Here is a 19,552-nt window from a genome sequence, read left to right as displayed (position 1 = left end):
TTTTCCTGTTCGCCTGAGAATCCAATAAGCTGTCATTTGCTCCTATCTCCAAGCCTGGTTGTGTGCATTCTGGATCCAGCACCTACCACACAACAAACTACTCTGTGTGAGACGCTCTGGCTGTGTCCTAATGTCCGCCCTAATCACTATATAGGGCACTATATAGTGGTTATGCCATTTTAGATGAGTGTCCGAACGTTTAGTGGATAAAAAAAGTAGTGGACTCGAAATTTCCCACAATGCACCTTGAAAAGTAGAGATCATCAATGGAGATGAGCAGGTATATCCCGGATTGCTTTGCGAGAGCTCTCCTCGCAAAGCATCAAAGTTGAATTGTTGTAGTGGTGGTAAATAAAGATGGCGCAGGCGTTGGAGGCGGAGTTACGTGACCAACGGGGAGCGAAAAGTAGTGATTATCTGTTCGAACCGTGAGTTAACTGAGATTATAAAGTCCACTAAATAGTCCCCACTCTAAAAAGGAGGGATTTAGGGGTTAGGGCGGACGTTGGGACACAGACCCGGTCATCCTTCTCTGTTTCTCATAAACTAGCATTAGCCAGAGTGAGGCTTCATCTTTTTCCCCATACAGACTACCATAACCAGCAGAGCAGAGCTGCACGAAGGTAGCAACTGTCCACATCTGCATTTACTGCAAATCCAAACTACATCCAGCAGGTTAAAAGCAGAAAGTTTATATCAGCATAAGACATAAGCAACAGTTACAAGGTCATCTTGAAATGTCAGAAGCTGATCATTCTTCAGTAATAAAGGTATTAAATGGAAAAACTGTTTATCCTTCCAGGAATGACTGTCCTACTTTTAGTGTGTGTCAGAGTGTGCACAGAGAAAACACACAAAACAAGAACTCAGAATATGCAGGACTCAGTCAGCCTGCAAAATGAATCAGAACAGTGGTGGAAAGCATCTTTTCTCAAGTAAAAAATACAGCAGCATAACTCAAGTCTGCTAATTTGAATCTTAAACTATAACAATAACTAGAGAAGTTTTTCCCATTTTTAAAGTGAATGTTTAAAAAGAACTAACCCCTTATAAGCAACAGTTGTATTTTTCTAAATGTAAGACTTATTTTTACTGAAATAAGCTCTATTTTATCTTTATGGTAGTATGGTGTGATTATTAATTATATATATCAAAAAAAGAAATGTACTTTATTGCTTACCTTAAAAACTGAACAGATGTAGACATCAGGATGACGTGTAAGAGCTCCTCAACCACGCAGATGTTATTGTCTTTAATTCCAACACTGCAGAGGTGAACAGGAAGAGGTTGTCATACAAGAGATTCAAAGCAATTCATGTTCTATGCTGCAAAAATGAAAATAGTTACCTGATAGATGTGAGCTTTGGCAATGAGGGCAGAAGAGAACAGAGTAATTCAGCTCCTTCCACACCCAGTCTGTTATTGGAGAAACTAAACAGAGCAGAACAAATATAGAGTTCAATCAGAAGTGCTCAAACTACATGATTTAGGAGGAGAGGATCTTATTTGCACACCGATAATGGGTATAATTAGCATTTACCTTAACCAGAAACATGCCACATAAACACTAGGTGGTGCTAGAGTACTTGCTCTTTTACCTTCCCACACATGCCATGTCCTGCTGTTTCTCTCTATGCAAGCACACTGTGCAGAGTGGAGGATGCAGCTGGTGTAGCACCACCTCTTCTCATTACTAAGGCAGCTAGTGGCTCTGTGCGCCGTATAAGATGTGCCTTTTATAATATGAGCACCTGTCTTAAACATTGTCTGTGCATGTCACTGACCTTAACATACAATTTTTTAACTTTTAGCCACTGACAAAGCTGGAAGTAAGACTTAACTGATTGAAAAATAGAAACACTAAATCAGTCAGTTTTTCATGGAAAATAATACTTGATATGAAGTGTTAATCCCAGCAACCTCCACACACAAAAGCTTTATTCTTTGACTCTTAATGTGCGTTCAACAAGAATATAAGAAGTGACAATGTCAGAGACGTTAACTTTAATAAAAAAATAAAAAAAAGATAATGTGCTTGTGCTACTGGTACGCAGGTGAATCCCACATCAGATATCATGGGGGAGAGCGGTGGCTTGGTGGTTAGAGCAATGCGCTTGTGCTCTGAGAAGGTTGCAAGTAGCCGATTCGATCGCCACAGCCTGCACTCTGGGTCCCTGAGCAAGACCCTTAATCCCTGATTACTCCCCAAGCACCGCACAGTGGCAGCCCACTGCTCCCCAATGGGATGGGTTGAGATGCAGAAGTGAATTTCTCCATTGTGAGATAAAAAAATGTTTAATTATAATTATTATTAATAGTTATTATGAATTGATTGTAATAAAAACTGAACATGAATTTTCTAAGAATGCATTTTTTCCTGAGTCAGTACCTGATTTGGCTGATTTCAGAGTTTTTCATCAGGACCAGCTGTAGTGTAGCATGGTCGATCCTAAAAAACAAAGTTGATTAAGTTAACGACAAACATCTTGAACATGTTCTGTATCTGCACTGGGTTTTCTATCTATGAGGAGTATATGTTCTGGTCATCACGCCTGTCACCTGATCGTTTGAATGGGTTTGCAGAGCTGCAGGCAGCGGCACAGTAAGCGCACAGCTTCATCAGTGCCAATCCAACATTCTTCAATACTGAGTAAGAAAATTGAAGAGCTACAACATGTTAATGGTTAAATGCCATCGTCCTCTAAAATCAAATAGTGATTATCACTCAAATCCTACAGAGGCAAAAAAAAGTGAACTTTGGCTGCAATGCATGTCTGAATGCTCTCACCTGAAAGTGCATCCTTTTAGATTACAGTTAAAAACTGTCACAAAGTTTTCAATCCACTCAGACTGCAGCTTGTTGTTCTTTAATCTGAGTGACACAGATAAAACACAGATAAATTGGTTGTTTTAAGTTACATCGGAATATAGACTGAATATGAGAGCTGAAATATTTTAGCTTTTATTTAGATTTTAACTTTTTAGAAAACAAAATACATTTCCTGTCATAAATATTAGCATTGTTATTACATAAAAGCTGTTGCATATTAAAAATACTTTATTTCTAAAGTACTGAACTTTTACTATGAGGCTGAGAATTACTTACTCTACTTTGGTCAAACTGGGACAGCTGGACACAACCTCTGCTAATTCCAGCAGATGGTCACGTTGCAGCATGCTGTCTCTGACACTGGAGGACAGAAACAAAAAAAATGGTCTCTAAAAGTTTTTTTGGGGTGGTTTCTAATAACTAAATCTTGTATTATTTGAATATACAATCTTATAAAGGATAGCAAGAACACAAAGGAAAACGGCTTAACCAGGTGCTACTCAAAAACCACAAAGTTCAGTTTCATTATTTCCCAATAGTTTTTTTTTGGGGGGGGGACCCAAAAAACTAAAGATTCTGTTTAAGTTCTGTTATTTTTTTTTGCAGAAAAGCCAGTTTTAAACATAGCCATAGAAACGGGGTGCTGACCAAGAAGACATCTCTGGTCCAAAGCTGACCCCTTCTGGTTTGACTGAAATTTGCAGTTGCCCAAAACAACATCAAATATCTTCAAAGTTTGAAGACGTTTCGCTTCCCATCCAGAAATGTCTGCCGTAGTGTGGATCTTCAGGCTTTATATGATAGCCCAACAAAAGCCTTGTTAAGGCTTAGAAAACATGCAAATTGAACTGAAACAGGTCCACTCCTTTGTAATGGAAAGTCCTTAAGGTTGAAACCTCGAATTTCACAAAAACCAATACCACAAATTTAGAATTGATTCCCTCCCACTATCACCTCAAATCTCATTGCCATACAGTTGGTCAAAACATCGCTGCACGTGAAACCTGCACCTACCTTCATGTTGTTGGCCTAACCTGCTGGCCAACAATGACCTTAACGACTCCCCGAAACGTCTTCAAACTTGGGAAAAAAAAGTCCAGTGGTTTTGTTTTTAACATTTTTGGTATGGCTGTGATCTGGATGACTGATAATCTACACCAGCAATATACAAATATCTTCTGCAGAATATTTTTATGATCAGACGGGACAAAGAGGATTTTTTTTTTGACTAAATGACATGAATTATGTTTGCTTTGAAACCTAACATCAATCTCCTAAAATGTCCCCTCATGCATGGTGGCATCATACTGTGTGGAGCTGCGTATCTACCAGCAGCACAGGTATACTGAATGTATGGAAATAACAAAAACGGACGGTTTCCAGAAAACCGTCCCATTCAAATAAATAAAGCACTTCTCCAGAACAGGAGTCAAACATCCGGACAGAATTATGCCAGAAGCTTGTTGATGGCGCAAAAAGTTAGGTTATAAGAGATATTTACCTAAAGGGGGTCTATGTGGGGATTTACAGACTCTACGTATAATTTTGAGCCAAACTGAATAAAAGAAATAAATGATTTTCTGATAAATCTATAAAAGACGAAAATAAAGGAAATTTTACCCATCAATGAGTATTTTAAACTAATCCTATCAATATAATCAGAGAAACTGTAACGAAGGGATAGAGCATTCGACACTTGAATAAAAGCCTCATATAACCCTCAGATCATTTTAAAACATGCAGAAAAGGATCAAATTAGACAGTTTTTTTCTTCACTATATTAAATCCAAACAGAAAAAATATGCCAAAATAAAACGGTTAGGGAGAAAAAAATAAACTGTTAAACATATTAACCAAACTCCTTCTCAGGAGGGTGGAAGAACTCTATAGACAGAAAATATCTTAATCATTTCTCTTCACCTGTGGACATTCTTAATAACATTGTAGAAGTTTAAGCCCCATTTTCTCCAAGGTGTACAAATCTGTTCTCAGCTTTGTAAAGTAAAAATGAAGGTAATCTAAGGAGAACCAATATTGAATGTTAATAATATTTTAAACTTAATAAAACTTTAACATGATCCAAAATGATCAAAAAACTATGATTAAAACTGTTGCTAAAGCTTCAGTTAGTTCTTCAGAGTCAAGCTGAAAAATCTGAACAGCACTTTCTGAGACAATTACTTATTCAGTAGATCTGGATCTGCTTTGCATCTGAAGTTTCTGCAACATATTATTAAATTAAAATGCACCTACATTAAGGGATAAGATTGAATTTGTCTTTTAAACCCAAACATACAAAAATTATAAACTTTAAAAGGCTTAAAACAATTAGACATGATCTCATTTCATACTCTTACCTGAGAGTTTTTTCACCTTCTTCTTTTTGTCTAAACCATATCAGACACCTTTCATCTTCCCCCAAACTAACAGAAAATACAACAGTTATAGGACAAAGAAACAGGAATGTTTGTTTGTGTGTGTTTATGACAAATTTACCTGACTTCCACAGCAGAAACGTTAGTGCAGGTACACAGGGTTCTGGCTACATCTAACAGCCCTAGCCGGCTCAGGCTGTTCTTACTAAGACTGAAAATGGGAAAAAAAGTATTAAAAGATCCGCGCATTTTTATTGATAGGACATATTGCATCGATAATAAAGGAATCATTATAGTGTAATAATGATAAATGTGTCTTACTTTATGTAGCTGCTGACTCTAAGCCTTGGGAGATATTTCAATAAACATCTCACCCCTACATCTTCCAGCTGGTTTCCTGATAAACTGTAGCAGAAAAGCCATATAGTAAGTTTAAAAAAAAAAAACTATGGGTATGTTACATTTAGATAATGCGTAACTTGCTCTAGTTCATACTCAAGAAAAGAGAGCTGCTGGGCCTGCTGCAGAATCCCAAATAGGCTGTCCAAAAATACGTAGTTGGGTCCTTTGAAAGAAAAATCTGTCAGCCTGAAAAGAGATTAAATACAGATTCATTAAATCAAAACTCTGCAGCCTCTAACAGTTTTCCTTCCAAGGTTTTATTAGCATTAATTGAATTTATTGTCACAACTCTGACCAGATTCCCTGACAATGCTTTAAACTTCTTTACTTTCTACTTCTCTGTGTTCATTGATCTTCATGATGCCGAGGGTTTTAACATATATATTTATATGAAAAATGAATTAAACTACAGTAAGGTGGTGTCTGTTGACTGATTACTAACTTCTGAAGTTCTAATAATTGATTGTATTAGACTTAATTCAGTGTGTCAGAGAAAATAGAACTAAAAAAATGAGGCTTACATATTTCTGATTTTTTTTTTACATGAAAAAATTTAGAAAACAGTTTTTTTTATTCATTCTCCATCACATTTAACCATTTGTGTTGGTCTGTCTCTAATATTCTGAGTAAAATACATTGCAGTTTGATACTGGGATGTAATCAAAGGGTGTGAACACATTAGCAAAGCACTGTAAATATGAACAGACAAACATAAAAAGCCTTTGTTTTCTGATTAAAGCAAGTGACTGTAGGTAAGTTTCATATTTGGCCTATTTGGTACACAAAAAGTGAAACTAGACCAGGCTGAATGTGATGTCCTGTGGTAATAATAATGGTTTAACAAGGTGATCAGCTGGGAAAAAACAGAAGTTAGACATGCAGAAAAAGGCACTCATAAATGCTCAGGTATGTTCTGGACTGTTGATTACCAACCTGCAGCTTACTTCTTCCATCTTTACCTCTTCAAAATAAATGAAGGATTCACCCTGAGGACTGAAAAAGGAAATAAAAGCATAAATTAACTAAAAAATATCAATGAAAACATATATACAAAGAATCTAATGAAAACATATACAGATACTGTGCAAATGTATTATTTGTAGCCATAGATGTCAAGACAATTACATATAAAAATATTAAAAAATCACATTTAACATTTATGTGAAAGCACCTGAGCTCTGCTGATGAGACTCGATGATTGCCAGAGAAACAGCTGATTAGTGCGAGCGCATCATCAGGGGACGAGATACTGTCACTAACGCTAAAAGCAAAGGGAGAACATTTTGTTATCAGCAAAAATTCCAAACAGATACCAGTTTAAAGCATTAATAACATAAATTTGCCTTACATCCATACTAAACAAGTCATTCCTGACATTTACTTGGGTATAAAGCATAAAATGCCTGAAGACAAAAATCCAAAAAGACCAATACGTCAGGCATAAAAAACTGCATCTTTTATCTCTGACTGATCATCAGATATTAAATTTCTCACAGCATAACGGTTGTTTTTTTTTTTTTTTTTTTTACATTGTGGCAATACTACAACACAACTGTTAAAGTTTTCAAACTTTCGGGAACACAAGAAACCCTGAATTGTTTTTTTGTTTGTTTATGACGCAAGAGAGTTACACTCCAAACCAACATTCATATAATATTGTTGTGGGATTTTCTGATCAGATTGTGACAAGTGATATGAAATTAGAATTCAATTCTGCTTAGTTTCACTTTACTTTTTTGACAATCTGGATCCTGTACATCTTTCTGGTTTACCTTCTGTTGTTTTGTTTTTCTCTGTCTCCCTCATTTGGACTTTCAGCTCATTAGTTCAGCTTTCTTGTCTGGCAATGCACAGCTTACATATTACTTTTTTATTCAACATAAAACTGATGAAAACTAGACTAAAACCTTTTTGAGTTTTAATTGACCAAAACCAATTAAAACTATCACATATAGTCATGACTAAAATATATCTAAAACTAATAATACTTTTCTTCCTAAAGATAAAAACTAAGACTAAATCTAAGAAGGCTGTCAAAAACAACATTGGCCTGGATTTGATATTTATCAAGTTCTCCTGTAAAAACAACTCCTAGTTTTAGTCTGGGAGGGAGACACTATTTCTATTTTTAAGACTGGGCCTAAAACCTTCTATTAGATAAAGCTTATAGTTAGAGTGGCTCAGGTTATCCTGAGCTATCCCTACAGTTATGCTGCTATAGGTGTAGGCTGCTGGAGGACATGGGGACCACATTTCATAATTCCAGGCGCGGATTCAGGCGGGGGCGCGGGGGGCGCGCGCACCCCCCTTTGGGATATGGCAAGCCGATTGGGCCAATAATCGTCCTTACAATAACATGCAGTTCCAACCCGTATTTTACGCGAGCGCGCGTTTTTTACGTCACCGCGCGTTCTGGCTGGTGGCTGGAAACGCGCGGTGACGTAAAAAACGCGCACTTGCGTAAAATACGGGTTGGAACTGCGCGTTATTGTACGGACGATTATTGGCCCAATCGGCTTGCCATGCAACAATAGCGTCGTTGCGAGCACGAGGAGACCTGGAAGATTTAAGGCCAAACAAGAAAACCAGACAACCATCTCTTTTAAGATTCTGGTCCAATCCAACAGAAGGGTAAGTAGAAACCAACTTTATCACTTTATTTTCTAAAGGCTTATATCTATAATCTAAATAACACAGATTGAAATGTTTATATCTTGTTTTCTATTCTTCAGTGGACCTTGCACAACTACAGAAAATGACCACAGCGTTGACCAGTATGAACGTTCAGATATTGGAGACACACAGATAAAAGGTATGATGATTGCTAGAAAATGTTGATAATGAGAAAACATTATCAACATTGTTGATTGTTGATAAACAAGTTGTTTAAAGTTGCAAAGTAATGCAATTGCAGGAATACTTTAACCAGTAACAGGAAAGTTATGAAAATTGCAGCGTTTGATAAGTAATAAAAAGAGTGTACAATTAACAAAAATAAGCAACATTAGTTGCCATTGACATGTATACAATAGTTATTTTGTAGTGTGTATTTTTGGGTCTAAACCTGTACCACATGTGTTGTACTGTTAAAAATAAGAATGGTGTCCTTTACGAAAACATTACTAACTTTTATCAATTGGTAAGGATCCAAATCAATGAATGCTCTAAGCACATGCTTGGAGTCTAAGGGAGTCTTGTTAACATTGTGATATGATAACTACAAATCTGGTGTTATTTGTTTTCAGTGCATTTAATATTTTACAATAAAAATACAATTTACTTTTAAGTAAATTCAGTTTTGTGCACCTGGTGATATGTGTTCAGTGAATTTAATAATTTACGATAAAAACACAACATTAAATTGTTTTGTGGCTCCTCCTGAGATTACACGGTTCACCTGATCACAAAAATAATTTTCTTTTCCAGATGAACAACAAGGACCGTGTTTCGATGTAAAGACAACCGAAGAGCCGGCGCTCAACCAAGCGGATTTGCCCCAAACAACTTACGACATAGGTGAGTAATAGTTGTATTTTTTTCAATGTCAAAACAACTAATTTTGTTTTACATGATTGACTTTTTTGCTTAATCTTGAAATCTTACATTTCATAAAAATTATTTCATAATAAAGCAACACTATACAAAAGCTTCATGAAGGCAGATTTACAACTCCACCAGCACCCATGCAAAATTGACAATGTAAATATCAATGTTATTACAGATATATCAAAGGCCAAGGACCGGATTAGTGAAATGGACGACTCTGGAAAATTCCAACTTCTTCAGACCAGAAAACCCAAATCTTTCAATTTCCCTGCCAGAGAAGTTAAAGACAACCGAAGAGCCAGTGGGGTGACCAAAAGAACATGCCAGAGGGACTGGCTGGACAAGTATGACTTTTTATCATTTTTACATGATATAAAGATGATCTACCATCAGGATCAACATTCAGGCAGGAAGTGAAGTTGTGGCACACAAAGTGGTCATCATCAGTGGAAAAACCCAGCTCTCTCCCTGAAATTCTAAAGATAACAAATATGAAGTGCTACCCAAACATTTATATGATTCTTCCCCTTCTGTCAGTCATTCCTGTTACCAGTGCTTCTGTGGAACGTGCTAACTCGGGTCTTAAAGCAGTGAAAACTTTGCTGAGGTCAACAATGGGACAGGAAAGGTTTGTGGCTTTGCTACTTTTGTATTTGCACAAGGACATTCAGTTAGACATCAACAAAATCATAGACACATTTGCCTAGAAGCATCCCAGAAGGTTGACATTTGTAAACTCATTATCATCATCATAAAGTTTGTAGTAGAGAACAATATTCTTTGTCTGGTTTAACTTTTTTTTTTTTTTTTAACAGTTTATCTTGTTAAAATATATTCAAAACTCCTTTGTCTTACTTGAACCATACTTGAACCCAAGTCCTTGTTTTTTTTTATTTTTTTTTATTTAATGTTCTGTGTAAATATCATTTCTGGAAATAAAGAAACTCCTTGTTTGATTAATTGTTGATAAGGATCTTTTTTTTTCTTCAAACTACCTTTTCACCTTGTGCATGCTTTAAAAACCGAGAGATCCTTTTTTAATTACAATAATGTAATCATGCTAATTCTACTTATGTTCATCCATTAAAATTATCAATTATAAACCCTTGGATGAATAATTAGGGTAGCGTGAAAGAGTGAAGATGGTATTCTTTGGTCTTTTAGCCTCACATTGTCTAGACCTGTGACCCTTGACCCCGTGACCCCATGACCCTTAGGTGCGCACCCCCCTTTGAAAATTCCTGGATCCGCCCCTGAATTCTGCTTGATTCTTTTCATTTCTCTCAGTCCTTATTATTTGTTAGTAAACCCCTTACTTAAAAGTTCTCTCAGCATAGCAGCTTAATCTAGCCTGGTGTTCTCTTTAGCTGTGACACCGTCCTAGAAGTCAATCACAAGCAGGGCTGATGCCTTCAACAACTTCCTTCATAGATGTAAGATGAAAGTGCTTAGTCCAGTAAACTAGTGTATCGTTACTTTTTCTAACATATAAGTATTTATGGATTGGTGATTGTATATTTCTGTTGTATGTCTGCTTTTGTCTTCTTTAACCCCCAAATTTTCCTTGACAGAATGCTGCTCATATTGAGCCTAGTTCTGCCAGAGGTTTATTCCAGTTACAAGGGAGTTTTTCTTGTCCACTGTTGCTACACGTAATGATCCATGGTGGAAACACCTGCAGAGTCAACAACAAAATGTAAGCAAAAAGATACTGTAACTACATCCTCATCCAGGGGAAGCAAATTCTGCAAAGCTGATATCCTTAGACAGAAAACTCTGAACCAATCTGTCTGAATGATTTAATTGAACTGTCTCTGTAAACTGCATTTAGGTAACATGTGTTGTTAATTTACAGTTTATAAAAAAACTTAACTGGATTATTTCTCTTCATCCAACTTTAGCTGGCACTTTATTCTTGCTCCCTAAAATCTGATCTACATCAGTTTATCAGCCTCTTGGCTCTTAATCAGTGATCACTTCCTCCTCCATATAAAACTACCCGGTATTTTCTTGGCTAACTGTGCTTGCTAATGGTTTCTGCCTCTTCATGCTTCAATTCTTTTCCCTTGAGGTTGGTGAACCCCTTAAAATTTTTGTTTTAGTCTCCAAAATGTTTCCTGGTTCAGTTTCCATTCACCATGACTTCTTATTGCGTCCTTCTGTCAGTGTTTTCAGTCCTTACCTTTTTATTATGACATCATGCAGACTGCACAGGCACAACTCAGTAAAAGTCAGTATTTTATGGACAGTAGTCTGACGGGAAAGGGGGCATGAGAGAGGGGGAGAGACATGTGGGAAAGGACCACAGGCCAGATTCAAACCCAGGTTGCCCGCGCCGAGGACTAAGACCTCCATACATGGATCGTCTGCACTATCCACTGTGCCACCAAAGCACGCCCAGTGAAAGTTTTACTTTTTTTAAATCCTTGAATTCTGAAAGGACATTTTCCAACAAATTCTTTGATTTCTGTAGAATATTGAAGTCTTACTTGAGCCTCCGAAAGGACAACATCTTTGGCAACACTCTCATCAGATTTTCAATAGATTTCTCAATAAATGAGCATCGAGTGAATCTAAAACAACACAGAATATTATAAATATTATAATATTATAAATGTAAAGTCAAAAGCGAGTTAATAGGGAATGCTGTAGCTCACTCCAACTCCAAACTGAAGCGACACTGGACCAGTTTCCTGCACACTTTGTTTACATCACATGGTGTCAGTGAGGTTTCATGAACTCTGAAAAATACAAGAAAAAACTCCAGCCATGTGTTCATTTAGGCCCTGAAAAAATGCTCTTTAACTATGATTCTTTTTACTGTACCTGAATATCTTTGTGTTAGGTTTTTCATCACTAAAATGAGAGAACAGTAAGTAAAATACATTAAATGTAATAAAGTCATAAATTAGAAACTTTTATAGAAATATTTTCCTACCTTGTGTCAGAACTGAACTGTAGCATCACCTGGTCTTTGCCTCCGTTACTTTAAAAAAAAACAGACACAAGCAATAAAGTTTTTTGCAAACAATAAATATCATAAGTACCACATTTGTTAATAGATGCCATGGTTGATGATAGATGTCTTCAGTGTGCAAAAATCCTTTTCCTAAAATTGGTTTGGTCTCACTTTTATTTGTACAATCTTGATTTTATGATTGAATGAAGTTGAAATCAAGCTAGGCACCAATTTATATATACACTATATTGCCAAAAGTATTTGCTCACCTGCCTTGACTCACATATGAGCTTAAGTGACATCCCGTTCCTAATCCATAGGGTTCAATATGACGTCGGTCCACCCTTTGCAGCTAGAACAGCTTCAACTCTTCTGGGAAGGCTGTCCACAAGGTTTAGGAGTGTGTTTATGGGAATTTTTGACCATTCTTCCAGAAGCGCATTTGTGAGGTCGCACACTGATGTTGGACGAGAAGGCCTGGCTCTCAGTCTCCGCTCTAATTCATCCCAAAGGTGTTCTATCGGGTTGAGGTCAGGACTCTGTGCAGGCCAGTCAAGTTCATCCACACCAGACTCTGTCATCCATGTCTTTATGGACCTTGCTTTGTGCACTGGTGCACAGTCATGTTGGAAGAGGAAGGGGCCAGCTCCAAACTGTTCCCACAAAGTTGGGAGCATGGAATTGTCCAAAATGTCTTGGTATGCTGAAGCATTCAGAGTTCCTTTCACTGGAACTAAGGGGCCAAGCCCAGCTCCTGAAAAACAACCTCACACCATAATCCCCCCTCCACCAAACTTTACACTTGGCACAATGCAGTCAGACAAGTACCGTTCTCCTGGCAACCGCCAAACCCAGACCCGTCCATCAGATTGCCAGATGGAGAAGCGCGATTCGTCACTCCAGAGAACGCGTCTCCACTGCTCTAGAGTCCAGTGGCGGCGTGCTTTACACCACCGCATCCGACGCTTTGCATTGCACTTGGTGATGTATGGCTTGGATGCAGCTGCTCGACCATGGAAACCCATTCCATGAAGCTCTCTGCGCACTGTTCTTGAGCTAATCTGAAGGCCACATGAAGTTTGGAGGTCTGTAGTGATTGACTCTGCAGAAAGTTGGCGACCTCTTCGCACTATGCGCGTCAGCATCCGCTGACCCCGCTCCGTCAGTTTACGTGGCCTACCTCTTCGTGGCTGAGTTGCTGTCGTTCCCAAACACTTCCATTTTCTTATAATACAGCTGACAGTTGACTGTGGAATATTTAGGAGCGAGGAAATTTCACGACTGGATTTGTTGCACAGGTGGCATCCTATCACAGTTCCACGCTGGAATTCACTGAGCTCCTGAGAGCGACCCATTCTTTCACAAATGTTTGTAAAAACAGTCTGCATGCCTAGGTGCTTGAATTTATACACCTGTGGCCATGGAAGTGATTGGAACACCTGATTCCAATAATTTGGATGGGTGAGCAAATACTTTTGGCAATATAGTGTATATATTGCCCCAAATGAAGGCCAGTGAAGGGATCAGTTTACCAGGACAAGCTAGGTGTTAACAGGCTTTGACAGGATTACATTCCAGCTTAGCTTTAAAGGGGTCATAGAATCATTATATACGGTGTTAGGTGCTGGTCCATAAGGTCTCTGAATAGGGTGTGTGACACTGGTTGGGCTGAAAATGGCATATTTGCTGTTCTATGAGCCTTAATGCAAGCCTGGTTATAAGACCCATAATGAAATGACAGGTTTTCCTCCTTATATGGTATGCTCATGAATATTTAGATGAGCTGTGCGCTGATTGGTTGGTTTACAACGAGCAAAGCTGCTGAGCAAAGACACATCATAGCAATAAGCACTCACTCACTGAAACATCCAATTGTTGATATGGTAGAGTGACCAGACGTCCTCTTCTTCCTGGACATTTCATACAGTACCTAATACCTAAAATACCTGCTTTTCATGCCTAAAAAATGTCCGGGGGGGGGATTTCAAAATCGTCTGGGATTTTGGTCGACTACAGTGCAGCAGAACCAAGCCGTCAGCTCCAGGGGACCAAACCTGACCCAGTGACTGTAGCCTGTACACAGGTGGTCCCGTGTCCCGTACCGTCACCGGGTCGGGTTCGTTCGCTCCGTCCCTGGCTGGCTTGCTGCCCCCGTGCACCAGGGTTCCCGGACCAGCCCCGGAGCTGATGACTTGGTTTGAATGCCCAATCCGGTCCAGTCAGCGGCCCAGAAGCCCCCCCCCCCCAACAAAAAAGAAAGTGTCCTCCTTTTCAGAAACCCAAATCTGGTCACCATAGATATGCTAGCACTGCTATCAACAGCTTAGCCACAAAATTATATTTACAGCTTGCAGTTGTGACTTACGGTCAGAACAGCCCCTCATTTCAGTAAAAGAAGTTTAGCAAATCCTTCTTTGAACTGTCCAAGATTTAGAAAGCTGTCTTCGGTAAAATGCTTAGAGCAAATGAACAGCTGAGCATCAAACTTTGCAGGGATCTTCTGATACACCAAAATAATCCATGCCTGTTGATTCTTCGGATCCTTGGGAAGACTGTGAAAATTTCCCCCTTTCTCCGTGCAGCCTGGAACACAGCATTTACGCCCCTGGTTCTGGCTCATTTTCAATGGAGGAACTTGCTGCTTTGTAATTCTTGCAGCAGTAAACCCAACTGTAGGCTAAACAGCTAAACTGGTGTCTTACATCTACCTCTACTCATGTTCTTGGGTCAGTGAACCAGTGGGCTGGTCTATATGTCAATTTCGGTGCATGACAATAGTACAGAACAGAACATAGCATAAGCCCTCCATTTCACAATTGTGCACTACATTCTGTTAGTCTATCTGTTCCCAGCTACTGCTTTCATCTGGAACAAATGACACCTAAACCTCTTCTTTTTAGTTCCTAGATTTTCTGAACCTGGTTCTGAAGTTTGAATCAGACTTAGCTTTTAATAACAGGTGCTGACAGGCTGTGCTCTGATAAAATCTAATTACACACCAATATAAACAAAATGTTACCTTGTGTATATTGATGTTAATCTGTGAATGACACACAAAGCATCTGCCAGCATTACCACTCCATCCACGCTGATGCTATTGGTGCTGAAACTGAAAAAAACAACATGCAGGGAATATAATAATGCAGTCGGCAACAGAGCTTTGTGTAGATAACAGTTTCAGAGAGCAAACATAAAAGCAAACATCACTATTAAGTAAAGAAGAAACATAACACCAAGTTCTCTAAAACAGATTCTATGTCAGTTCACAAAAGCTTACACCAGAAAACAAAATAACAATCACAGCATTCTCAGATTAGCTAAAAAACTTACTTCACTTGTTGGACTCGGCTGAGATGAGGCAGGAAATCCAACAACTTCTTTAGTCCTTTGTCGCCTAATTTGTTAAAGGACAAGCTGGAAATATAAAGTAAAGCAAGACTAGAGTAATTCACAGCGTACAGAGTTGAATAGTATTGTTAGTTACGGTCTGTTTTTATACTGCCATTATCTTACTCAAAATGAGAGAGATCAGAGGACGTTCCCAAACTTCTCCAAACTCTTTCCAGGTCATTGGGTTGAAGATTACAGCAGCTAAGGCTGAAAGACGATGCAGAATTCTGTTATATTTTTTAATATAGCAATATGAGATTGTAATCATCAAGATGAAACTAAAGTAAAAATACATTTTATCAACTGTTTTTAATGTGGAGCAGAAGCAGAGATTGGGACACCATGAAAATTAATTTTAATTTCAAGAAAAAGAAATTGTGACAATGGAGTAACTCATTGGTTCCCAAACTTCCTCCCTCTGATTAAAAGAGTGTTTTACTGCCCCCCCCCCAACCAATCATTTTGACAGTTGAACAAACAAAAAATCAACTGCAATTGCAACAAAATAAAATTCAATTTCCTTTACATCACAAAGTTACCATTGCTTATGATGGCATACAGATATTTAATTAAGTCTGTTGGAGAAGGGATGCTAGCAGCTCTCGAGGATTTGAGTGGGCCACCCTTGTGTTAAGAAAACAATAAATGCAAACAGGACAATCACTAAAACTCCATTAGACATAAAGTACTAAATTAAACTCAAAATTCAACAGATTGAAACCTTTTGCTGAAGAAATGAAAAATTTATCTCCAGGTATTTGACTGTTAAATCATAATTAGGACATTTGATGAGAGACAGCAGGCACAAATCGTGGCAGCGACACCTGCGATGGCGTCAGAGGAGGTGCCAGGCAGCCTGCCACTAATTCTTATGACCTGCCGTGTCACAGGAGCAGCAGCAATGGCATCTGCCACTGATTTCTATGTCCCACCACCGCATCACAGCTGGTGTTATACAGCCCTTCTGTCTATTTTGGTTATTTTGAATGACAGCCACACTGGAGCAGATTGGTGACAAAAAAACTTTTGAGGGTAGAGTTACATTTCCCAGAGTGATTAATATGGACAACAGAGAACAAAATAAAACTCTTCAGGCCATGAAGAATTGGGATGAATTACGATGACAGCTCTCCCGACTACGACAAGTTCTGCTCTGTCATTATTGATGTGCAAAATCTCAAGGTTTTTTTCAAGATATTAGGAACAATAATTACTCTTCGTGGCAGGTTTCTCAATAATAAAGTTGTCCTTTACATTTTGAGTTTTTATTAATTGAAAAATGACATCATCAATTGAAAGTACCTATTTATTTACTTGTTTACTCAGTAGCTCATAACTATCCTAGCATCCCGTTTGACAATAATCAGCATTGCTTCCTTGAAAACAGCAGCAGCTACCATGAAATGTTGAAGGCTTTTACACCCGGTCTGGCAGCTTGGTAGAATCCCGGCATTCTCTGGCATTACCGTGGCACCCAACGGCCCCTGACTTTATCCCAGCAATGTCCAGCGAATTTCATGTAATTGTTTTGAAATCACCACATCAGTTTTTCTTATAACGTGTCAAACCATTCATACAAACAGGTACCTTATAATTTTTTTTATTAAATTGTTTAAAGTTTTTTATTAAATGATGTGAATTTAGCACATCATTAATTGAAAGTAAATATAGAACAGACATTAAATAACCCCAAAATCAAACCATTTACCCATAAACAGCAATAGAAGTGCAGCAGGTGGCCTGTCAGTTTAGTGAAACCTTGTGGCAGGTTAAAGTTCTACAAGCTTTTATTAGAAATAATATAAGTAAATAATGATTGTTTGGAAGTAGTTATAGACTAACAGGTGTGCTGCATGGTACCTTTTTTGGCAGACGCATGCCACTGGAAGTGCCACTATTCTCCAGCTGACACCGGAAGTGCATCTACCAGATGCCGCTGCCACAAATTGAGCTTGGATCTGCTGCAATTGTTTGAACACTGAAGCTGCAAGAGCACAAAGATTTCTATACGTACCAGAGAGTTTTGGAAAAAAATTGTTTAGTTCTATCTCTCCCTCCAGAGAAAACAACAGAAACTTCAACTGGATCCTGCAGCCTGTGAAGTAAAGTGAAGTTAGGGCACAAGTGAGAACTGATTGCATGAATCTAAGTCACTTCTGGGTTGTCTGATTACAGTGAATCAGGGAAACCCAATGATGGCTTAATATGATTGCACATTTTGATGTTATAAGCAATACAGTGTGGTAAATCATTGCATTGGTGGTAGACATTAGTAAAACATTAAACCTGTTTTGTACCTGATGTTTATGTCCATCACAGAATCACAGTCAGACAGCAAGGAGGTGATATCAACCACACCCTGCACTGATGAGCAGCTGCCATTCAAGCTGGCATGAGACAAAAAACATGGTGCTGTTTATTTCCATTAGTAACGAGCATTTAGAGGTGGCTGGGATGGATGTTTTGACTTACATAATCCTCTCAGTGATGCAGAACCTTGGCACAAACTGAGTCAGCATTCTCAAACTCTCCTCGTCCCAATCGCCTCCAGAAAGACTGAGGTACAAAAACAGAAAGGTCAAACACACATTCTGGTTATTTCCGGTATGAAGTTTTTAAACATGACATAAAGTGCAGTGACAAATTATTTTCCCATCTACCGATTCCATTTTATTTTCTTTGCTTATTTGTGACTCTGAAAGGTTTCAGATCTGTTAGCAAATCTTATAGATGATCGGATTTAAAACAAAACCCCTTTCATTGTGAATTATCCAACCTTAGAGATCTAGCCCCATGCTAGAAAAGATTCTTTCATCCTTGCTATAAGGCACTGTTAACTGGCCCATTAGTCTTGGCTTATCTAAATTAACTCCTTTTCTAAACTGTGTAAGCATTTTGGATACTACAAGATTATTCTACTTCTATCTGCTTGTTGCCACCTTCTAGCCATGTTTGGGTCTAACCAGCAGCATACCTGTACACTTCTATCTCAGCATCTGTGTGTTTTGCCTCCATGCTGATAATAAATGGACTGCTTTAGGTCATTTTGTAGCATCTCAATCTAATCTGGGTCCAGACTTTGACTAGGCAATGCCAAAGTAATTTTTGTTGTTTTGTTTAAAGCAATTCAGCGGTAGACTTGCTGGTGTGGTTTGGATCAGAATGCTGCATAACCTTAGTTAAGGTTAAAAAAAAAGGTCAAATATTCTACAGTCGCAAACCCGCACCAAACCATGACACTAAAACCCCTGTGTCAGACTATGATGTTCTTTTTGGAAATGGTGGTAGTTTTGTGGCAGATGTAACTCTGATTAAATTCATTATTTCACATAATATTTTTTCAAAGGTCTTGTGGATCAATGACCAAGAATCATGAACTAATTGAAACAGGTTATGGCTCCAGAGCATTTTGTGTTGTTTCATGTTCCGAAATAACCTTCTGGATAAGTTGCTTAGTGCTCCTAAGAGTAGTTTTAGCTCATTATAGTGCTGAGACGACACTGGTGGAAGTCACTAAGGATATTTGCATGGCCTCAGATAATGGAATTGTATCTGTACTAGTCCTGGTAGATATCAGTGCTGCATTTGATAGTCGGTCATAGTTAGAAAGAGAATTTAAGGCCCCTGCACAGTGTGTTCATGTTAATAATAATTGTTCCTAAAGCTCTAGGTATCTATATTTGTCTATAAATCCCGAAAATTATAATAAATCATGAAAATAAACAATTACATACACTACAGGCATGTCTTGAAGATATAAACACCTGGATGACTCAGATGTTATTTTCTTTGGATCAGGGTCTTTGAAAAAGAAGCTGATCATACAGCTATGACTGTAAAGTATCTCTAGATTAAATATGTTAGGAATTGCCGATTTATAAATAAACTGAATTAAACTGAATTGAATAGTTACTTTTCTAAAGTGGCATGCCAAACAAAAATTTAGAAATTAAAGTTAATTTAGGATTATTTTGGAAAACCTTGTCAAGATAAAAAATGTGACAAAAAGTGAATATAAGCAGTAGATATATCTGTATGAAGACAAACACT

General features: G+C 38.1%; 1 protein-coding gene across 1 annotated transcript in view; it reads right to left on the bottom strand.

Annotated features, from left to right (window-relative positions):
- nlrc5 (NLR family, CARD domain containing 5) overlaps window positions 1-19,552 on the bottom strand; it is a 55,139-nt gene that overhangs the window by 9,828 nt on the left and 25,759 nt on the right. Inside the window, exons 20-41 of the mRNA XM_038290956.1 lie at window positions 17,975-18,058; window positions 17,800-17,889; window positions 17,517-17,597; window positions 15,626-15,709; window positions 15,443-15,526; window positions 15,132-15,221; window positions 12,092-12,139; window positions 11,980-12,009; window positions 11,811-11,894; window positions 11,643-11,726; window positions 6,779-6,868; window positions 6,541-6,600; window positions 5,701-5,793; window positions 5,527-5,610; window positions 5,327-5,416; window positions 5,188-5,253; window positions 3,107-3,190; window positions 2,789-2,872; window positions 2,560-2,646; window positions 2,390-2,449; window positions 1,348-1,431; window positions 1,181-1,264 (exon numbers count right to left, since the gene is read on the bottom strand). Coding sequence (XP_038146884.1) covers window positions 1,181-1,264; window positions 1,348-1,431; window positions 2,390-2,449; window positions 2,560-2,646; window positions 2,789-2,872; window positions 3,107-3,190; window positions 5,188-5,253; window positions 5,327-5,416; window positions 5,527-5,610; window positions 5,701-5,793; window positions 6,541-6,600; window positions 6,779-6,868; window positions 11,643-11,726; window positions 11,811-11,894; window positions 11,980-12,009; window positions 12,092-12,139; window positions 15,132-15,221; window positions 15,443-15,526; window positions 15,626-15,709; window positions 17,517-17,597; window positions 17,800-17,889; window positions 17,975-18,058 — 1,725 coding nt within the window. The remainder of the gene's footprint in view (window positions 1-1,180; window positions 1,265-1,347; window positions 1,432-2,389; window positions 2,450-2,559; window positions 2,647-2,788; window positions 2,873-3,106; window positions 3,191-5,187; window positions 5,254-5,326; window positions 5,417-5,526; window positions 5,611-5,700; window positions 5,794-6,540; window positions 6,601-6,778; window positions 6,869-11,642; window positions 11,727-11,810; window positions 11,895-11,979; window positions 12,010-12,091; window positions 12,140-15,131; window positions 15,222-15,442; window positions 15,527-15,625; window positions 15,710-17,516; window positions 17,598-17,799; window positions 17,890-17,974; window positions 18,059-19,552) is intronic.

The sequence above is a fragment of the Cyprinodon tularosa genome, unplaced genomic scaffold, assembly GCF_016077235.1.
Source record: "Cyprinodon tularosa strain WSP-4 unplaced genomic scaffold, ASM1607723v1 ctg290, whole genome shotgun sequence".
Classification (NCBI taxonomy): domain Eukaryota; kingdom Metazoa; phylum Chordata; class Actinopteri; order Cyprinodontiformes; family Cyprinodontidae; genus Cyprinodon; species Cyprinodon tularosa.
The sequence above is the reverse complement of the archived record's forward strand: the minus strand, read 5'-3'. Positions and strand labels throughout refer to the sequence as shown.